The sequence below is a fragment of the Chiloscyllium plagiosum genome, unplaced genomic scaffold (genome assembly GCF_037043375.1).
Source record: "Chiloscyllium plagiosum isolate Xiang-an unplaced genomic scaffold, Cpla_swu_hap1 HiC_scaffold_9, whole genome shotgun sequence".
Taxonomy (NCBI): domain Eukaryota; kingdom Metazoa; phylum Chordata; class Chondrichthyes; order Orectolobiformes; family Hemiscylliidae; genus Chiloscyllium; species Chiloscyllium plagiosum.
The window spans coordinates 20,462,304-20,483,569 of record NW_028270147.1 but is presented as its reverse complement, the minus strand read 5'-3'; the positions used below and the strand labels follow the sequence as shown (position 1 = coordinate 20,483,569).

At 41.2% G+C, this 21,266-nt stretch overlaps 1 protein-coding gene across 1 annotated transcript in view; it reads right to left on the bottom strand.

The window, feature by feature from the left end:
* Nucleotides 1-1,939: 1,939 nt before the first annotated feature.
* The window catches only part of LOC122554708 (bromodomain-containing protein 3-like), a 98,947-nt gene continuing 79,620 nt past the window's right edge, over nucleotides 1,940-21,266 (bottom strand). The window contains exons 17-18 of the mRNA XM_087990263.1: nucleotides 13,779-13,950; nucleotides 1,940-3,566 (exon numbers count right to left, since the gene is read on the bottom strand). Coding sequence (XP_087846389.1) covers nucleotides 3,486-3,566; nucleotides 13,779-13,950 — 253 coding nt within the window. The 3' untranslated portion in view covers nucleotides 1,940-3,485. The remainder of the gene's footprint in view (nucleotides 3,567-13,778; nucleotides 13,951-21,266) is intronic.

Below are 21,266 nucleotides of genomic sequence, written 5' to 3'. Positions count from 1 at the left end.
ATAATGTGGCCCCAACACAGCTAACCCCCCCCCCCCCCCCCACTTCAAATGGAACTCATTACTGGCTGCCATTCTGAAAAATGGCCCATCATCCCTACCCTCTGCCTTCCGTCAGTCAGCCAATCCTCTTGGAATGAATTTCTGTTTTTCTTCCCTAATTACCCCCAGAAACTCTGGTCTTTGCTGCTCCACCATCTTCCCTGTTAGGCTTCAATCCCACTCACTCCAATCAATTCTGTCCAGCTCCTCTCGCATTTCTTCGTGGTTACCTCTACTCGATTGCACTGCCGTTACAACTGATTCTGGTTTCTCCCTCTCAAAATGCAGGGTGAATTCTGTAATATTATGGCCAATGCTTCCCTAGGAGCTCATTCGCCTTAAGCTCCTTAAGGAACTGGTGAGGCCACTTTTAGGATATTGTGTATGGTTCTGATTATCCTTCCAACAGAAGGGCATTGTTAAATTTTGACAGCGTGTGCAGAAAAGATTTACAAGGATGTTGCTGGGACTGGAGGGTATGAGCTATGGGGAGAGGCTGAATATGCTGGGCTTTTTTCACTGGAATGTCAGAGGCTGAGGGGTGAACTTATGGAGGTTTATAAAATCATGGTGGGCATGAATAGCCATGGCCTTTTTTCTAGGGTGGGAGAGTCTAAATCTAGAGGGCATAGGTTTAAGGTGAGAGGAGAAAGATTTAAAACGACTGGAGGTGTAACTTTTTCATGCAGAGGATGGTACTTGCATGGACTGAGCTGCCAGAGGTAGTGGTGGAGGCTGGTACAATTACAATATCTAGAAGGCATTTGGATAAATACATGAATAGGAAGGGCTCAGGGGGTCATGGGTCAAATACTGGCAAATGGGTCTGAGTCAGATGGTATGTCTGATCAGCATGGACAAGTTAGACCGCGGGGTCGGTTTCTATTCTGTTTGACTATTACAAGTCATCAAATCTAGAACTGCCTATTCCCTAAAGGGCTCTACCACATGCTGCTCCAAAAAAAAAACAAGTCTGACATATTCCACAAACAGTGCCACCTGCATACTGAAATCCCCAGTGATACTGTAATCGTAGCATTCTTACATGCAGTTTCTATGTCCTGATTTATTTTCTACCCCAGATCCTGACTACTGCTGGGAGGCTCTACTACAAAAGGTTCTACACCTTCCAACCCTAAATTGCTTCTAGTTATTGATTTTTTTTTTAAAACTAAAACGACAATACTACCTCCTCTGCGTATTTGCCTGCCCTTTCAATATGATGCACATCTTTGGATATTTAATTTCCAGTCCTGATCTCCTTGCAGCCATGTTGGTGTTGCCTATACACCATCATACCAATCAAATTTCAATTGGCGCTAATTCCTGAAACTGCCCAAATAGGACCTCTTGCCCACATTGTTGGTGTCAACAGGACCTGAAGGGCTTATGCCCGAAACGTCGATTTTCCTGCTCCTTGGATGCTGCCTGACCTACTGTGCTTTTCCAGCAACACATTTTTCAGCTCAACATGGACCCCAACAACTGGATACCCCTTCTCTCCCCTGTTTTCTTTCAAGCTGACTTGATATATCTTTCACCTTGGCACCAAGTAGGTAACACTGTGTGGTGGGGGGGGGTGCTCTGAATCCGGCTTGCAAAAGGACACTGTTCCCTAATTATAGAATCCCTATCATTTTCCTTCATGCGCCTCCTACATGAATGGCTTCCTGGACTACATGCAGTGGTCAGTTCGACCATCCTCCCTGCAGACCTTTTCCTCATCCATACAGGGAGCAAGTACCACATACTTGTTGGACAGTCAAGAATAAGTAAGCCATAAAATAACCAACAAAAAGGGAGCTGCACAGAACAAAGCAATTAGCAATAATCATACATACTGGAAGACCTTAAACTTTAGTGGTGGTTTATTACAAAATGTGTGTAACAAAGCTTTCAGCTTAGAACATTAACCTCATCTCCAAAACAAAATTGAAATTCTAAATGGCACAAAAATAAGTTAATATAGCTAACCACAGTTATTAAAATTTCTTTTCCTTACAAAAAGCTAATGAGAAATTTGGTACAAAAATGGTAACATCTTCAGTACTTTGCTTTATTATGAGGTGCAAAAATATGTACATTTACTAATTTTTAATGCACACGATCAACTTCAGAGACAGTGAAAGATTACAAACATCCAACAATGAAAGCATTATTGCATTAACATTCAAATACTAGAAAAAAACAGAAGGAATCAGGAAAGATGGAAGTTTAAAAAACGTTTGCCCGGTGCAATGAACTGTATGTCTGGTTATAAATTCTCACTTGTGTCATACCAGAAATGATCCTTCAGGCTTTTTCTTAAGTTTATCCATATTTGTATACAAATCTCTCATTCATGATATCCATTGAAGTGACAGTAGCTCACTAAACTTCCCCAATGTAAGTACTGCAAATTTGAAGAAATGCTGCTCAGGAATAACCACATTTCAGAGTAAGGTTTGAATAGAGTGACACAAGAGAGCAGAGGTGTTGAATGGAAAACACAAGATTATCCATTTGTTATAATCTCCTTCAAAAGCAAAAAGGTCACATACTTTAACTTCTACACTGAGGCAACAATGCCACTTCAAAAAGCTGCTACAAACAGCTTGTAAAGAAAGGAGAATTCATTTTTGTTTAATTAGCAGCTAGCAAATGTAGATTAGTTGTCAGTTCTAAAGCAGTATCATTATAAAAGTACAAATTTCAGAAACATAACCTATTACACAAAATGGTGTGATCACCATTGAGACAAAAGAAAATCTAAATCTACTTATTATGTGCCTGATACCAACTGCATCAGAAAATCAATTTTACAAGATAGAAAAAAATCACAACACTTGTATTTATTAATTTTATTGCCAAAGTCAAAATGTTAGGGTAGAAAAAAGTGAGTTTTTTTCCCCTATTATAATCATTAACTTGTTAGATTATGATTTGCTAAGTTAACATAGACATTCCTTGTCTCTTCAATTTTTATCCCAATACAGGCCCTTGAGATTACATCACTTCAGTAATCTGGTTAATTGCAACTGTACTTCACAAGCTTTATAACTGCCCTCAACTCTAGACTACTTGCGCCAATAGATTAAATTTTTGCTTTCTCTGCATTCATTTTTGTTATAATCTTATATCTCTAAATGCTCAATACATAGATCACGTTTTCATTTACACTTCAATTTTTTTTCTCAAAAGGGTTTTAAGCTTCCTTCATCATTGGGGAACCCAGTTTCTTCACACAATGCACAATATTGCTAATTTCTGAAGAGCTTTGGGGCATTTGGGACATGGAAGGAAAAACAAATAGTGCAAGTTCTTCCACCTCAGCTCTCAGGAAACACTGCAGTCAGTATCTGTTGGTCATGAGCAGTGTCCAGAATATATTTAATGGACTGCAATGGCTACCTGTCTTTATAGACCTTCTCAACTATCATGCAGAGGGGATATTTATTTTGCATGATTCAAAGATTTCTAATACAAAGATTTTCTTCAAATGTTGCCATAATATCACTCTGTAAATTCATGTCAATGGTAGTCGCCATCTGTAAAAAAGGGAACATTTTAAAATTATTTCAAGAGATGCAGATGTTTATAGCAAACTGAACATTTATTGCCCATCCCCAATTGCCCTCTAGATAGTGATGGGGAGCTGCCTTCTTGAACTGTTGTAATCCATATGATTTGGCACAACTACTTGACCTTATGTAGGGAATTCCAAGTTTTTGAAGTAGTGACAGTGAAGGAAGAGTAATATATTTCCAAGTCAGGATGGTGGGGGTTGGAGGGAAACCCATAAGTGGTAATATGTCCAGGCATCTTCTGCCTTTCTCCTTTTAAGTGGTAGAGGTTGCAAGTTTGGGAGGGGCCTTCAAAGGCAAACTTGGCAAGTTGCTGCTGTGCATTTTATCGATCTTATAACTGTCATTCTGTGGTAATGATAAAGGAAAATAATGTTTAAGGGTTACTGATTAAGTACTGAAAATGTGTTGCTGGAAAAGCGCAGCAGGTCAGGCAGCATCCAAGGAGCAGGAGAATCGACGTTTCGGGCATGAGCCCTTCTTCAGGAATGAGGAAATTGTACCAAGCAGGCTAAGATAAAAGGTAGGGAAGAGGGACTTGAGGGAGGGGCATTGGAAATGCGATAGGTGGAAGGAGGTTAAGGGGAGGGTGATAGGCCAGAGCGGGGGTGGGGGCGGAGAGGTCAGGAAGAAGATTGCAGGTTAGGAAGGTGATGCTGAGTTCGAGGGTTGGGACTGAGACAAGGTGGGGGGGGGGGGGGGGGGGGGGGGGGAAGAGGGGAAATGAGGAAACTGGAGAAATCAGAGTTCATCCCTTGTGGTTGGAGGGTTCCTTGGAGGAAGAGCGCCTCATCTTCCGCCTGCTGTCGTGTTGCTATGGTCTGGCGATGGAGGAGTCCAAGGACCTGCATGTCCTTGGTGGAGTGGTTGCTTTATTCTGGATTTGAGTGTTGTCCAAATTACCATCATCGAGGCAAGTAGGTAGTATTTTGTTACACACCTGATCAGTTTGAGTTTCCAAAAAATGTTAAGTTAACAAACAGTTAAAAACTTCCAGCAAAAGAAAATGTAGAACCTATTTATAAAGGACTGGCTTAGCTGTTATATTATTATTTTGTTATTATGTTTTAAATAATCAAATAACTGTTACTCATAATAATTGGTCTTGTTATGATCCTAGCTGATGGTAATACAGAACAATCCAGATCCCAGAGTAAAACCTGGCTTGATAAGCCGCAAGTTCTATGTGTCTTTTTGGTTATCATGGGAAGTCAGTTACTCAACAGTCACCAGAACTTGTATAAGTCAGTTTTGACATAACGTGACAGACGGAATCTCGCGTTAAGAAAATAGTGTAATACAGCACCATTTAAACTGAGGTCGGAATCACGTTATAGCCACATGGGTAAGGAACGTTTGCGCTATAGCTAATTCCTGTTGAAGAAACAGGTTATAGCAGAATTGACTGTAGTTTGAATAAAAGAACAAGGTTGAGAGGGGAGAGTGAGGAGCAGAGGACTGCTGGGAAGGTGAGTAAAATTGTTTTCAAAAAAAAACTTACCTCGGGCGTCAGGGCCTCCGTTTGTCGAGAGGTGAGAGTGAGGAGCACTCTCTCTTTTTAAGGGAGCAGCAGAGGGAGAGGCCACACGAGGAGCAGAGCACTGCTGGGTATATATTTGGGCAGCGGCTGAATCCCAAGACACTACACGTGTAGTGTCTCCCACCAATCCTCCTCCTCTAACCAAACAACAAAGGGAATCTCGTGTATTGTTAAGGTAAGGTGTTATAATTTATGTTTGTGTATCGTGTGATAGATTTCAAAGTTTAATATTGGTTGGTTAAGACTGTAGAGAAGTACTAGAAATTATTTAACTCAAATTTATATAAATTAATTAAGTAGAGATGGCTGGACAGGTGGTGTGCTGTGGCTGTATGATGTGGGAGCTGGCTGATCCCATTGTGAACGGCAGCAACCACATCTGCAGCAAGTGTTGGTTGCTGGAAGAACTCCAGATCAGAGTTGATGATTTGGAATCGGAGCTTCAAACACTGTAGCACATCCAGGAGGGGGAGAGCTACCTGGATGCTTTGTTTCAGAAGACAGTCTCACCCGCTAGATTAAGTAATTCAAACTCGCGAGTGATCAGGGACAACAGGGTGTGACTAAGTGAGGCAGGTAGGGGGATTCTGAGTTCAGGAGTGGAACAGCCTCAGCCCTTGACCTTGGCCAACAGGTATGAGATTTTTGCTCCCTGTATGGATGAGGAAAAGGGTGTGAACAGGATGAGCCAGCTGACCACGGCACCATGGTGTAGAAGGCCATTCAAGAGGGGGGAGCAAAAAGACAAGTAGTTGTTCTAGGGAATTCTATAATTAGGGGGAACAGATAGTATTCTTTGCGGGCCGGATTGGGAGTCCCGCATGGTGCGTTGCCTGTCCGGTGCCAGGGTACAGGACATCTCCAACCAGCTTGAAAGGATATTGGAGTGGGAGAGACAGGATCCAATTGTTGTGGTCCACGTTGTTTGTGCAAGGCTTGGAAGGAGGACCTGTTTGGGGATTATCAAGCACTATGAGGAAATTGAAGAACAGGTCTTCGAGGGTCATAATCTCTGGATTACTGCCCGAGCCATGTGCTAATTGGCACAGGGATAAGAAAATTAGGGAAGCAAACACCTGGCTAAGAGATTGGTGTGGGGAAGAGGGATTCTATTTCATGGGACATTGACATCAGGTTTGGAACCGGAGGGATCTCTATTGATGGGATGGTCTCTACCTGAACCAATCTGGAACCAGTGTTCTGGTGAAAAGGATAAATAGGATGGTCATTAGGACTTTAAACTTGACAGTCGGGGGCGGGGTGGGTAGGGAAAGGGAAAGCAACGGAGTATGGAGTCAGGTAGAAAGATAAGCAGCAGGTTAGCATGTGTGCAGGGTTTAAGTTCGAGGCAGACTAGGAATGAAGCAAAGAAGGATGGATAACATAGGACATATTACTAGAGATGTTAGCATTAAGGCACTTTATCTAAATGCTCGTAGTATTTGTAACAAAGTAGATGAATTAACAACACAAATCTTCGTGATTGATTACGATGTGGTAGGCATCACAGACGTGTTTGCAGGGGGTTCAGGACTGGTAGTTAAACATCCAAGGATTTACAACTTATTGAAAAGACAGGGAGATGGGGGGGGGGGGGCAGGGTTGCCTTGTTATTTAAGAATCAGATTAAGTCTATGGCACTGAATGACAGGGTCAGATGATGCGAGTCTGTGTGGGTGGAGTTGAGGAACCACAAAGGCAAAAAAAAAAAACCATAATGGGAGTTAAGTACAGAAGTCCCGGCAGTGGTCAGGACCAGGGATGCAAGATGTACCAAGAAATAGATAGCGCATGTCAGAAAGGCAAGGTCACAGTGATCATGGGGGACTTCAATGTGCAGGTGGACTGGCTGAATAATGTTGTTGGTGGATCCAAAGAAAAGGAATTCATGGATTGCTTACAGGATGGCTTTTTGGAACAGCTTGTGATGGAGCCCACAAAGGAGCAGGCTATTCTGGATTTAGTGCTATGTAATGAGCCAGACTTTGTAAAAGAGCTTACAGTAAGGGAACGCTTAGGAGGCAGTGATCATAATATGGTAGAATTCAGTCTGCAGTTTGAAAGAGAGAAGGTAAAATCGATGTAATGTTAATAAAGGTAATTACAGGGGCATGAGAGAGGAACTAACTAAAATCGACTGGAAGCAGAGCCTAGTGGGAAAGACAGTAGAGCAACAATGGCAAGAATTTCTGGGTGTAATTGAGGTCACAGTACAGAGGTTCATCCCAAAGAAAAGATAGATTATTCAGGGAGGGGTCAGAGAGCCATGGCTGACAAAGGAAGTCAGGAAATGTATCAAAGAAAAAGAGAGCACCTATAAAGTGACCAAGAGCACTGGGAAATCAGAAGATTGGGAAGACTACAAAAACAAACAGAGGATAACAGAGAGAAATAAGGAAGGAGAGGATCAAATATGAAGGTAAACTAGCCAGTAATATTAGAAATGATAGTAAAAAATTTCTTTCAATACATAAGAAACAAACGAGAGGCAAAAGTAGAAATTGGGCTGCTCCAAATTGATACTGGAAGGCTAGTGCTGGGAGACAAGGAAATAGCTGAAGAACGTAAGTATTTTGTGTCAGTCTTCACAGAGGAAGACAGGAGTAATATCCCAACAATTAAAGGAGAGTCAGAGGGAGAGTTGAGTATGGTAGCCATTACATAACAAAGTGCTAGAAAAGGTGGAAGGTCTAAAAAAAAAAAAGCCCAATAAATCTCCTGGCCCGGATGGGCTACATCAAAGAGTTCAGAGAGAGGTGGCTGAGGAACTAGTGGAGGCGCTGACTGTGATCTTTCAAAAATCACTGGAGTCAGGGAAAGTCCCAAATGATTTAAAAATTGCTGTTGTAACTCCCTTGTTCAAGAAAGGATCAAGACAAAAGGTGGAAAATCATAGGCCGATTAGCCTCACCTCAGTTGTAGGTAAAATTCTAGAATCCATCAGTAAGGAAGAGATTTCTAAATTCTTGGAAGTACAGGGTCAGATTAGAACAAGTCAACATGGATTTACTAAGGGGAGGTCGTGCCTGACAAACCTGTTAGAATTCTTTGAAGAGGTCACAAGTAGTTTAGACCAGGGAAACCCAGTGGATGTTATCTACCTAGACTTCCAAAAGGCCTTTGATAAGGTGCCTCACGAGAGGCTGCTGAGTAAGGGGAGGGCCCATAGTTCGAGGTGAGCTACTGGCATGGATTAGGGATTGGCTGCCTGACAGAAGGCAGAAGTTTGGGATAAAAGGTTCTTTTTCGGAATGGCAGCTGGTGACAAGTGGGGTCCTGCAGGGCTCAGTGTTTGGGCCTCAGCTATTCACTTTATACATTAATGATCTGGACGAAGGGACGGGGGCATTCTGGCGAAGTTCACCGATGATACGAAGTTAGGCAGACAGGCAGGGAGTACTGAGGTGGTGGGGAGGCTGCAGAAAGATTTAGACAGTTTAGGAGAGTGGCCCAAGAAATGGTTGATGAAATTCAATGTGAGCAAATATGAGGTCTTGTGCTTTGGCAAAAAGAATACAGGCATGGACTATTTTTTAAACGGTGAGAAAATTCATAAAGCCGAAGTACAAAGGGATCTGGGAGTGCTAGTCCAGGATTCTCTAAAGATTGATTTGCAGGTTGAGTCCGTGATTAAGAAAGCAAATGCAATGTTGTTATTTAACTTAAGAGGGTTGGAATATAAAAGCAGCAATGTGCTTTGAGACATTATAAAGCTCTAGTTAGGCCCCATTTAGAATACGGTGTCCAATTTTGGACCCCACACCTCAGGAAATACATACTGGCACTGGAGTATATCCAGCAGAGATTCACATGGATGATCCCTTGAATGGTAGGCCTAACATAATGATTGGCTGAGGATCCTAGGATTGAATTCATTAGAGTTTAGAAGGTTGAGGGGAGATCTAATAGAAACTTACAAGATAATGCATGACTTAGAAAGGGTGGATGCTGGGAAGTTGTTTCCATTAGGCGGGGAGACTAGGATCTGTGGGCAGAGTCAATTTAGAATGGATATGAGGAGACATTTCTTGGTGAGTCTGTGGAATTCACTGCCACGAAGCGCAATGGAGGCCGGGATGTTGGGTCTCTTCTTGATCTCGCAAGGAATTAAGGGCTATGGGAAGAGTGCAGGTAAGTGGTATTGAAACGCCCATCAGCCATGATTAAATAGCTAAGTGGACCCGATGGGCTGAATGGCCTTACTTCCACTCCTACGTCTTACGGTCTTATGGTTTAGAAGACAAAAATAAAAATTATATTACAAACCATATTCTTGTGGGCAAATCACCTTTCATTCAGCTACTAATTAAGAAATCTCACAGACAATCAAGTACTGAAAGAAATGATTTAAATTTTATTGAACGTAGCAACCAAAATAAGACCTCAAGTAAGCGAGTTAAACCTCAACTCAACTTGGCTATTACCTGATTAATGGTGGAACTTAGCAACGATTTCAAGTGACAGTGTCTGTTTCTAGACGTGTCCAGAGTTTGATCCTTTTGCTAAGTTACTCTCCAACAGAACTCCAGAGAGCATGTTCAATTCTTATACAGTCCTTCAGAGGACTGTGACAGATATTACTGATAAATTTTATTTTTAAGTCCTTTCATCTAAATTACTGAAAGTCTGTAGCTTGCCTCATCAGAAATAGCTCCCGTGTTCCTGGTTACATTCTGCATTGGCTGCCTGTTTGAAGACCTGCTTTCCTGCAGTTAACTCCTTAAATTCTTCTGCAGGCCATCATTGGCTTGTGGCTTGAGAAGCTAGATGCTTTATGCAAGTGTCAAAGCAATTTTGTTCATGCAGTTTTAACTCCCTTTTAAAAAAATTAACCTAGTTTTCTAATCAACCTCTTCAGAGATATTATTACACTCCTCTGGAGCAGGTGGGATTTGAACCTGGGTCTCCTAAGTCCAGGGCAAGGATACTACCATGTGTCACTAGAGAACCTACAATTCCCTCTTTTCACAGATGTAACTAATTGGTTTCAATTCCTGTAGAAGTTTCGGCTCGTCCTGTAGCAGTTTATTCCAGACAGTTTTGCTGCTTCTTTCCATGTGTGCCAGCTTGTCTTTGCTAACTCATTATTAAAAGTTCTGAAGTCTACACTATCACAATATTAGATAGAAACATTTGAGGGATCTCATTACAAACATTAAAAAGATTCACCCACTTTATTCCATCAACACACTCCCACATACTAAAAAACTTTAATGCAATCATCCTCATCGCCACACTGAAGCGTCTTGTGCATCTGGCACGGATGTAATTGGCTTTCATGCAACAAATTTCAGTGCAGTTACTTGATGCTTCTTTCATTGGCTAATGTCTGCTCCAAACACTAATGCTTCCTCTAAGCTGCACACTTACACAGATGTTGAGAAGTTCATGCTGATGAACATTGCTTCCATTTCCAGAAGCCGCTAATGTACATGGACCTCTCAGGTCTGCATAACAGGAAGAAACATTAAAAGGGAACATTGCTAGAGACCTTTAAAACAAACTGCTACTCACATGTCTATTACTTAACATGGATTCCCTAAATTCACCTCTTCAAGATGTCTTCTGATACTTCTGTAGCCTTTCACTTCTAGAATTTCCTTCTCCTTGAATTCTATGCACTTCAGGACTTCTCTCTCGCCCTGACTGCTTGCAGAATGCTGATTTCCCCAATCCGAGCGGTCATACAACTCAAGTGAGCAGAAACCTTAGCAATCATCTGCCTCAGCCGAAGTGACAAGACTTCTTGTAAACTTTAGTCATTTCAAAACTACATTTAACTTTAAAAAGCCAGATATTCACAATTGAAAAACTAGAATCTGTTTTCCTTCTCTTTAGAACCCAAGTTCTCAAATAATAAAATTAATCTTCATAACTGTAAAATATATTTGTTTTATATTCTAAAAAATTATATACTAAATAGGTTGCTCTACGATTTTTAAATGCTAAAGGATAATCTTAAGGTAATAGCCGCCTTCTTAGACACTTAGGATTGAAGATGACTCACTTACAGTCTGAGTTGATGGAATTTTAGATGGCTGTTAAGTTTAACATATAATCTGCAGACTCTGCAGTTTCTGGCGATCCTTGTACTGGGAGGCAGTGTTTGGGGGATCAGGCAGAGGTGATGCTTGGAAGTTTGCACAATCGTAGGGTGGCACGGTGGCTCAGTGATTAGCACTGCTGCCTCACAGCACTAGGGTTGCATGTTCGATTCCAGCCTTGGGCAACTGTCTGTGGGGAGGTTGCACATTCTCCCAGTGTCTGCGTGGGTTTTGTCTGGGTGCTCCGGTTTCCTCCCACAGTCCAAAGATGTGCAGGTCAGGTAAATTGGCAATGTTAAATTGCCCACAGTGTTAGGTGCATTAGTCTGGGTCTGGGTGGGTTACTCTTCGGCGGGTCAGTGTGGACTTGTTGGGCCGAAGGGCCTGTTTCCACACTGTAGGGAATCTATTCTAATCTCTCAGATGCCTCAACTTCATCCCTGCATGCGTCTGATGAATTCCATGTTTAGTGCCTTCTAAATTCTCAATGTTGGCTAATCATAAGCCAGGGCTTCCCATGAGTTGGCTGACATTTTGGTTTCTTCAGAGACTATTTAAGAACACCTCAAGTGCTTCTGCTGTCCTCCTCTCTTCCAACAAGGTCAGAGTAAAACAGCCACTTCAAACATTTGGCATCAGGAACACAAATGGCGTGTCATGCTCCTGGTTGAGTGATTTGTGCCTCAAAGCTGGGAATGTTAGCTTGGCGTAGGATGCTGCGATTTGAATGCCTTTACTACCACAGAACTTTATTATCTTGCAAGAGGCACTGCTGCTGGCAATCCCCTTCGTAGAAGTCCAAGACTTCAGGTGTGTGCAGGAGCCTGTGGATCACTGTTGTCCAGTTAACAATGGCTTTAATTTTTCAGTTTGTGATCCCAGCTCACAACATTCTCTTCATTCAGGTGAAGGCAAAGTTGCATGCTACCATTATATCTGACTTTGCCAAGACAGGCTCCCTGCATTTTTAAAACAGTACATAGTTTTCACGATTTCACCACTGACCTTAATCAACAGGGAGAAATGTTGCGCTGTGGGAGAAGGTTGGAAGAGGACTTTACTTTACTGCGATTAGCGAAAGGCTAAATTTTGCACATACTTTGGAGAAAAATTCAGCAGTAACTGCAGCTCAGTTTCTGACTGAGCACACACTCAAAAGGTCATGAGCATGCCAAAACTCAGTGACTAAGAATGAAGTGTTTTTGGTTTTGTATAGAAAATGATTAAATTAGATTGAACAATTACAGAAGCAAGATCATTCCTGGTACTCAGATGTTTTTGTTAACAGGAGGAGGACTAGCTTTAAATTAGTTATAATGACTGGTTTGTTTGTCCTTTCTGATACTGAAGCGCAACTCGAGCCTTACCTCCTTCAACTTTGAACATCCAAGATAGTTCCAGGATATATTTCAATGGTTAAGGGGCAGTTTTCATGCTACACCTTGCCATAGCGAGGATCATTCTGAACATTGTTTTTAATTAACAGTGTTCTTTAGTATTAGTATTCCGGAGAAGCTAATGTTGCCCTGAACCCCTCTATTCAGCAGCAAATTTTGAGAACACTCCATCCAGAGGACATAAATGTATTTTCTGGATCTTCTAATCTATTTTCAGGTCAGGCTACATGCAGATCATGGATACTCTGGGCATGAAGTTGCAGGATGCGACATAGTTTCTGTCACCTAAGAGTAGATGCAGGTCTATGCAAGGAGAAAGATGCCATGAATGTTGATTTTGTGGAGATCGTATTAGATTTAGCCACGCTTTTTCACCACAGCACAGACTGACAACCCTCATGTAGTCTGTCACCTCCTCACCAGCATCAGCTCTTTGCTGGCTACACTGATACAGCTATACTATATCTCAGTTCCAACAACTGTCAAATGTCACACTCTTCTCTGACATCTTTCCTGTACCTGGAGCACTGTATGAGGAAACAACACTTCCCAATAATGTAGAAGTGAGTGGTCGATCCTTCTCATCACTGTTGCATAGCAGCTGCCTCAGTACAGAGTCCAGTTTTCCACTATAAAGTCGATATATCTCAGTTTTTCCTAAACAAATGCCATTGAAAATTCCAAGTCTGCAAGTGAAGCGATAGCTTTTCAACAAGCAAATCCTATTCAGTCATGCACCTTGTGTAGATAGTTGATAAAAGATTGTTTTTAAACAAATTTACGGATAAACTCACTTATTTTTCTACAACCACAGTACCATGGCATTAAATAACATGCACCAAGTCAAAACTTAATTGACTTAAGGCAAGTGGTTTCTTAAAAATCACCCTGGATTCCTAGTCATTACATTGTATTATAGTACCACCAAAATGGAGCAATTTCTTAATGATTTGAAAGCAGCAGCTTTTGAACTGTGGACTGAAACAGCGGAGACAAATTAATTGTATATTGTGTCCTTACAGTGAATAAGAAATGTGCTTCTGCAACTTTTACAAGTGGTGGAAGCAGCTCCTTAGAGATTTAAAAACTACCTGAAAACTACCATCCGAGCAGAGTACAAGTCACATCAACTATTTAGTCATTTGTGAAATAAATTGCAGAACAGTCTTGAAAATATTTCTCTTTGGCTACTTACTGCTTCTCTTCTTCTACGTTCTTGTGCCCTTTTCCTGGCCAATTCTCTTTCTTTATCCAATGATTCTTGTTGTGTTTCATTCTCCTCCTGCATTTTCTGCTCAGTCAATTTCTCACTGACCTCGGCTTGAATTGTTTGACTCTCTTCTGGGATAATTTCCTTCTCTTTTTCTCTGCAACACAAGCAGAAAGTAGTTAAGCAAGCATTTGGGATACTTGACTTGATAAATAGGGTTCTTGAATACAAAAACAAAGAAACACAAAACATTAGTCAGCTGAAATAATATGTAGAATTCTGTGCACTACATTTTCAGAAGGTATAAAAGATATGTAGATGATAAAGCAGTACCTTATCACAGTAATACCAGTGAATGAGGGAGTAAAGTTATTTACAGATATTGGAGAAGTGAGGATTAACCTCCGAGCAAAACAGATTAAGGAATAAACTAATACAGTATTCAAAATAAAAGAGCACTCTTAATAGTTTCTCCTTTTTTGTTCTATTTCATAGTTGCGTAGATCAGCAATCAGTATCAGATTTAAATATCATAATTCGCAAAAACACAAAAGATGGAAACTTGGAAGAAATTTCTTCCCACAGATGGTGGTCAAGATCTGGAATGTTATTATACAGAAGCGTGGTGAAATACATTCAGCCCCTCAAAAATGCTTCAAGTCTTCAACCTTTTTATGGCTGAATTTTTACCTCAATGTAATCTTTCTGCACTATCCTATGGGTTAAGGAATTCCAAAGATTCACCACCTAACAGATGTTACCTAATAAATGTTACAAATAGTGTTTACAGATCTTAATTTGATCCAGAAGAAAGCAAACTTGTTTAGCTTCTCATGTCTTTCCACTAAGGATACTATCTGTAGAATGAGCTTCAGAATCTCAGTTTTATTTGGTATCAAATCTAAAAAAACTAACTTTGGACTGTAAGAGCAGCAGGTACTTCGGAACACAAAGACCTTCAGGTTCCCCTCCTGATCTGGACAGGTCACCATTCCTTCAGAGTTGCTGGTCCTCCTTGTTGTGTAGTAATGTGAAAGTACAGACTGTAGTAGTTCAAGATGAAGCCACATAACCACATTAACCACAATAAATTCTAGCTTAATCTTTGACAAACATTAAGATAGGTTAAAAATGGCTATTCCTATGAAATCAATTCTAGATCCATCACTTCATAAGATCTCGGATCAGCAGTAATATACATTTTATACTATCAGTGATGCCAAAGGCCAGGTATAATCAACAGTGATAGTTTTGACTATCTTAAGACCATAAGACCATAAGACATAGGAGTGGAAGTAAGGCCATTCGGCCCATCGAGTCCACTCCGCCATTCAATCATGGCTGATGCGCATTTCAGCTCCACTTACCAGCGTTCTCCCCGTAGCCCTTAATTCCTCGAGACAACAAGAATCTATCAATCTCGGCCTTGAAGACATTTAGCGTCCCGGCTTCCACTGCACTCCGTGGCAATGAATTCCACAGGCCCACCACTCTCTGACTGAAGAAATGTCTCCGCATTTCTGTTCTGAAATGACCCCCTCTAATTCTAAGGCTGTGTCCACGGGTCCTAGTCTCCTCGTCTAACTGAAACAATTTCCTAGCATCCACCTTTTCCAAGCCATGTATTATTTTGTACGTCTCTATTAAGTCTCCCCTCAATCTTCTAAACTCCAACGAATACAATCCCAGTATCCTCAGCCGTTCCTCATATGTTAGACCTGTCATTCCAGGGATCATCCGTGTGAATCTCCGCTGGACACGTTCCAGTGACAGTATGTCCTTCCTGAGGTGTGGGGACCAAAACTGGACACAGTACTCCAAATGGGGCCTAACCAGAGCTTTATAAAGTCTTAGTAGTACATCTCTGCTTTTATATTCCAACCCTCTTGAGATAAGAGACAACATTGCATTCGCTTTCTTAATCACGGACTCAACCTGCATGTTTACCTTTAGAGAATCCTCGACTAGCACTCCCAGATCCCTTTGTGCTTTGGCTTTATTAATTTTCTCACCATTTAGAAAGTAGTCTATGCTTTTATTCTTTTTGCCAAAGTGCAAGACCTCGCACTTGCTCACATTAAATTCCATCAGCCATTTCCTGGACCACTCTCTCAACCTGTCTAGATCCTTCTGTAGCCTCCCCACTTCCTCAGTACTACCTGCCTGTCCACCTAACTTCGTATCATCGGCAAACTTCGCTAGAATGCCCCCGGTTCCCTCATCCAAATCATTAATATATAATGCGAACAGCTGTGGCACCAGCACCAAACCCTGCGGGACACCGCTCGTCACCAGCTGCCATTCTGAAAAAGAATCTTTTATTCCAACTCTCTGCCTTCTGTTAGACAGCCAATCCTCAATCCATCCCAGCAGCTCACCTCGAACACCATGGGCCCTCACCTTGCTCAGCAGCCTCCCGTGTGGCACCTTATCAAAGGCCTTTTGAAAGTCTAGATAGACCACATCCACTGGGTTTCCCTGGTCTAACCTACTTGTTACCTCTTCAAAAAATTCCAAAATCTTGTTTGCCCTTCAGCTACTTTACAGCTAAGCATCGAATACACTTTGAGGCAATCTGACAATGACATCCTATGTCTGCTGACCCACATTATTTGCTATTTCCTCATGAGCACAAATTTTAAATTATTTCAACACCTCAATAGCTATGCCTTCTCATCGCCAATATCTATCAGCACTACTAATCACCTCTCCAAATTTTCTACTCCAATTCTAATCAATTGTGAATTCTTACTCCTGCTTTTTGCCTAACTGTGCCTTCCAATACTCAAGCCAAATGCGGAAATTTCTTCCCTCTTCCATGCTAGCCCTCTACCACCCTCAGATCTTCTTAACACACTCCCTAAAACCATAGTCTTTGATCAAGCCCTCAAAGATATTTTCTAAACTCCACATAATTTGCAACAGACATTTTTTAAATCAGTAAAGGATTCAAGGGTAATGGGGAAAAGATAGCAAAGTGGAGATGGAGATCATTGGATCTTTAAAATCCCATTGAAATGGTGAAGACTTGGTGGACTGAAGACTCCTATGTCAAAGTTATACACATGTACAACACAGAAACAATCCCTTTGGTCCAACTCATCCATGCCGACCAGATATCCTAATCTAATATAGTCCCATTTGCCAGCATTTGGCCCATATCCCTCTAAACCGTTCCTATTCATATACCCATCCAGATGCCTTCCATCACTTCCTCTGGCAGCTCATTCCATATTTGCGCCATCTTCTGCCTGAAAATGTTGCCCTCAGGTCCCTTTTAATATCTTTCACCCTCTCACCCTAAACCAATGCTCTCTAGTTCTGGACTCCCCCCACCCCAGGAAAAAGACTGTCTATTTATCCTATCCATGTCCCTCATGATATTATAAACCTCTACAAAGGTCACCCCTCAGCCTCCAATGCTTTAGGAAAACAGCCCCAGCCTGTTCAGCCTCTCCCTATAGCTCAAATCCTCCAACCCTTGCAACATCCTTGTAAATCTTTTCTGAACCCTTACAAGTTTCATAACATCTTTCTGATAGGAAGGAGACCAGAATTGTATGCAGTACTCCAAAAGTGGCCTAACCAATGTCCTGTACAGCTGCAACATGACCTCGCAACTCCTATATTCGACGTTCTGACCAATAAAGCAAACCAAACCAAAAGCCTTCTTCACTATCCTATCTACCTGCAACTCTACTTTCAAGGAACTATGAACCTGCACTCCAGGTCTCTGTCCAGCAAAACTCCCCAGCACCTTGCCAATAAGTGTATAAGACTTGCTAAGATTTGCTTTCCCAAAATGCAGCACCTCACATTTATCTAAACGAAACTCCATGCCACTCCTCAGTCCATTTGCCCAGCTGATCACTATCCCGTTGTACTGAGGTAATCTTCTTCGCTGTGCACTGTACTTCCAATTTTGGTGTCATCTGCAAACTTACTAACTGTACCTCTTAGGTTCACATCCAAATCATTTATATAAATGATGAAAAGTAGTGGACCCAGCACCGATCCTTGTGGCACTCCACTGGTCAAGGCCTCCAGTCTGAAAAGCAATCCTCCACCACCACACTGTCTTCTACTTTTGAGCCAATTCTGTATCCAAATGGCAAGTTCTCCCTGTATTCCAGGAGATCTAACCTTGCTAAACAGTCTCCCATGAGGAACCTTGTCAAATGCCTTAATGAAGCCCATATAAATCGCGTTCACTGCTCTGCCTTCATCAGTCCTCTTTGTTCTATGTTCTCTGTTCCTTCTTCAAAAAACTCAATTAAGTTTGAGAGACAGGACTTCCCACACACAAAGCCATGCTGACTATCCCTCATCAGTCCTTGCCTTTCTAAATGCATGTAAATCCTGCCCCTCAGGATTCCCGCCAACAACTTGCCCACCAACAGTGACAGGCTCACCCATCTATAATTCCCTGGCTTTTCCTTACCACTTTTCTTAAATAGTGGCACCACGTTAGCCAACCTCCAGTCTTGCGGTACCTCACCTGTGACCATCCATGATGCAAATAGCTCTGCAAGGGGCCCAGCAATCGCTTCTCTGACTTCCCAGAGTTCTAGGGTACACCTTATCAGGTCCTTGGAATTTATCCACTTTTATGTATTTGAAGATATCCAGTACCATCTCTGTTGTAATATTTTTATGAATAATGACATTCTTATTTGGATTATAGTAGGCTTGATATTTACCTTATGGTTCTGCAGCTTCAAATATCAAGGAGCAATGAGACAGCAATAGTCCAGTGGTATCAGTGGACCGTTAATCCAAAGACGCAGATAGCAGAACTTGAATTGAATAAAAATCTGGAATTAAGTGTCTAATGATGACCATGAATCTATTGTCAATTGTTGGGAAAACGTACCTGGTTCATCAAGGTCCTTTAGAGAAGGAAACTGTTGTCCTTACCCAGTCTGGCCTACATTTGACTCCAAAACCACAGCAACGTGGTTGACTCTTAACTACCCTCAGGGCAATACATGTTGGCCTAGCCATGGATGCCCTCATCCTGTGAATAAATTAAAATAAAGCCAACTAGAAAACTGGACAAACTACATGCATCTTGCAGCTCAGCATAGTCTTCTGTTCTGTCTGGTTTTACAGTGTTGATATTTGTGCTGAAACAAACCATCTTATTAGCAAGTGAAGATGTCAGGGAGGCAATGGCCTAGTGGTATTATTGCTATACTATTAATTCAGAAACTCAGCTAATTTTCTGGGGACTTGCATTCAAATCCCACCATGGCAGATAGCGGAATTTGAATTCAATAAAGAATCTAGAATTAAGAGTCTAATGATGACCATAAATTCATTGCTTGTTGGAAAAACTTATCTGGTTCACTAACGTCCTTTAGAAAAAGGGAACTGCCATCCTTGCCTGGTTTGGCCTACATGTGACTCCAGACCCACAGCATTGTGGTGGACTCTTAACTGCCCTCTCGGCAATTAGGGATGGGCAATAAATGCTGCCCTAGCTAGAGATACCCACATCCCATGAGTGAATAAATAATTTTTAAAAATTAGTGAATTGTAGAATGCAATCAATGAGCACTGCAAACTCCACACAGACAGCCACCAGAGGTGACAATCCTGAATTGCTTGTCAATGCATTATGAAATTCGAAGGTTGTAGCATAATAGTAATGTCACTTGATGAGTATTCCACAGTTCCTAACACACTGGGGTTAGAGTCCTGTGAAATTTAAAAAAAAAATCTGGAATTTAAAAAGTTTCTTTATTGTTGACCATGTAACCACTGTCCATTGTAAATACCCAGTATCCTTTAGAGAAGGAAATCTGTCATCCTTACTTGGCCTGACCTACACACTACTCCGACACACAGCAGTGCAGTTGATTCTTAACTACCCTCTCAAATGGCCTAGCCAATTCAAGGGCAATAAGGGATGGGCAATAAACATTGATCCTGTCAGCAATGCCCATTTTCATGAATAATGTTTTTAAAAAGTGCAGTCAAGTAAAATACATAAGCTGACTATAAAAGCTTCTACGGGCATGCAGAAAGGAAATGCTTAGCTAAAATGAAAGATAGTATTACAGGCAATGTCAGGGGAATTTATAATGCGGAATAGAGAAATGGCAGAGAAGTTAAATATTACTGTTTCACTGAGGAAGACTCAAGAAATCTCTCAGAACTTCAAAAATAATTCCATGTGACTGTGGAGAATGAGTAGTAGCAGGAAATTAGTAAGAAAATTGTACTGGAGAAATTAATGGGGTTGAAAGTTGATAAATCCCCAGTACCTTATTCTCATCTAGATGAGTGCTGAAGGAGATAGCTGGAGAGAAATATGGTGCAATTGAGGTTACTTTCCAAAATTAATAGATTCTGGAATGACTCTTGTGGGTTGAAAGGCAGCAAATGTCACTCACTATTCAAGAAGAGAACGAGAGAGAAAACCAGGAACTACAAACCTGTTAGCCTTACATCAGAGGTAGGGAGAAAGTGAGGGCTGCAGATGCTGGAGATCAGAGCTGAAAACGTGTTGCTGGAAAAGCGCAGGTCAGGCAGCATCCAAGGAACAGGAGAATCGACGTTTCGGGCATAAGCCCTTCTTCAGGTAGGGAAAATACTAGATTCTATTGCAAAGGATGCAATAAGTAAACACTTGGATAATAATGATCTGATTGGACATAGTCAGCATGTATTTCGAAATAAGAAATCCTGCTGGACAAGTTTGGAGTATTTTTGAAGATGTTACTGGAAAAACAATAAAGCAGAATTGATGGATAGCATATTTAGATTTTCAGAAAGTGTTTGATAAAGTTCTCCACAGGAGGCTGGTTAGAAAAATTAAAGAATATGGGATATAAAATAATGTACTTACATGATTAATGATCAGCTGACAGACTGAAAACAGGAGTATGTATAATATGTTATTCTCATATTGGCAGACTGATTAGTGGGGTACTTCAAGGATCAGCAATTAGGCCCCAGTTGTGTTCTCACACACACACACACACAAAATCAATAATTTGGAGTTGGGAGACCAAATGTAATATTTCCAAATATGCAAATACAAAACTAAACAAGCACATTTGTGACAGGAAGATGTAAAGCAGCTTCAGGAGAATTTGGACAGATGTAGTGAATAACAAGAATGTGGGAGATGGAAAATAATGTGAAAATGTGAGGTCATTCACTTTGCAAGAAGAAACAGACATGCAAAGTACTTCATAAGTGGTGAAAGATAGGTAAGTATAAATGTAACAAAAGACCTTAGTAGTTTCACAAGCAGGTGTAGCAAGCTATTGGGAAGACTAATTGATTAGAACCCTTTGTTGCAAGGGATTTTGAGTACAAGAGTAGTGAAGTCTTGCTTCCATTGTATAAAAGTTTGGTTAGATCATAGTGGGAGTAGTGTGTACAATTTTGATCTCCTTATCTTGAGGAAGATATTATTGCCATAGAGAAAGTGCAATGAAGGTTCATCAGACTTGTTCCCAG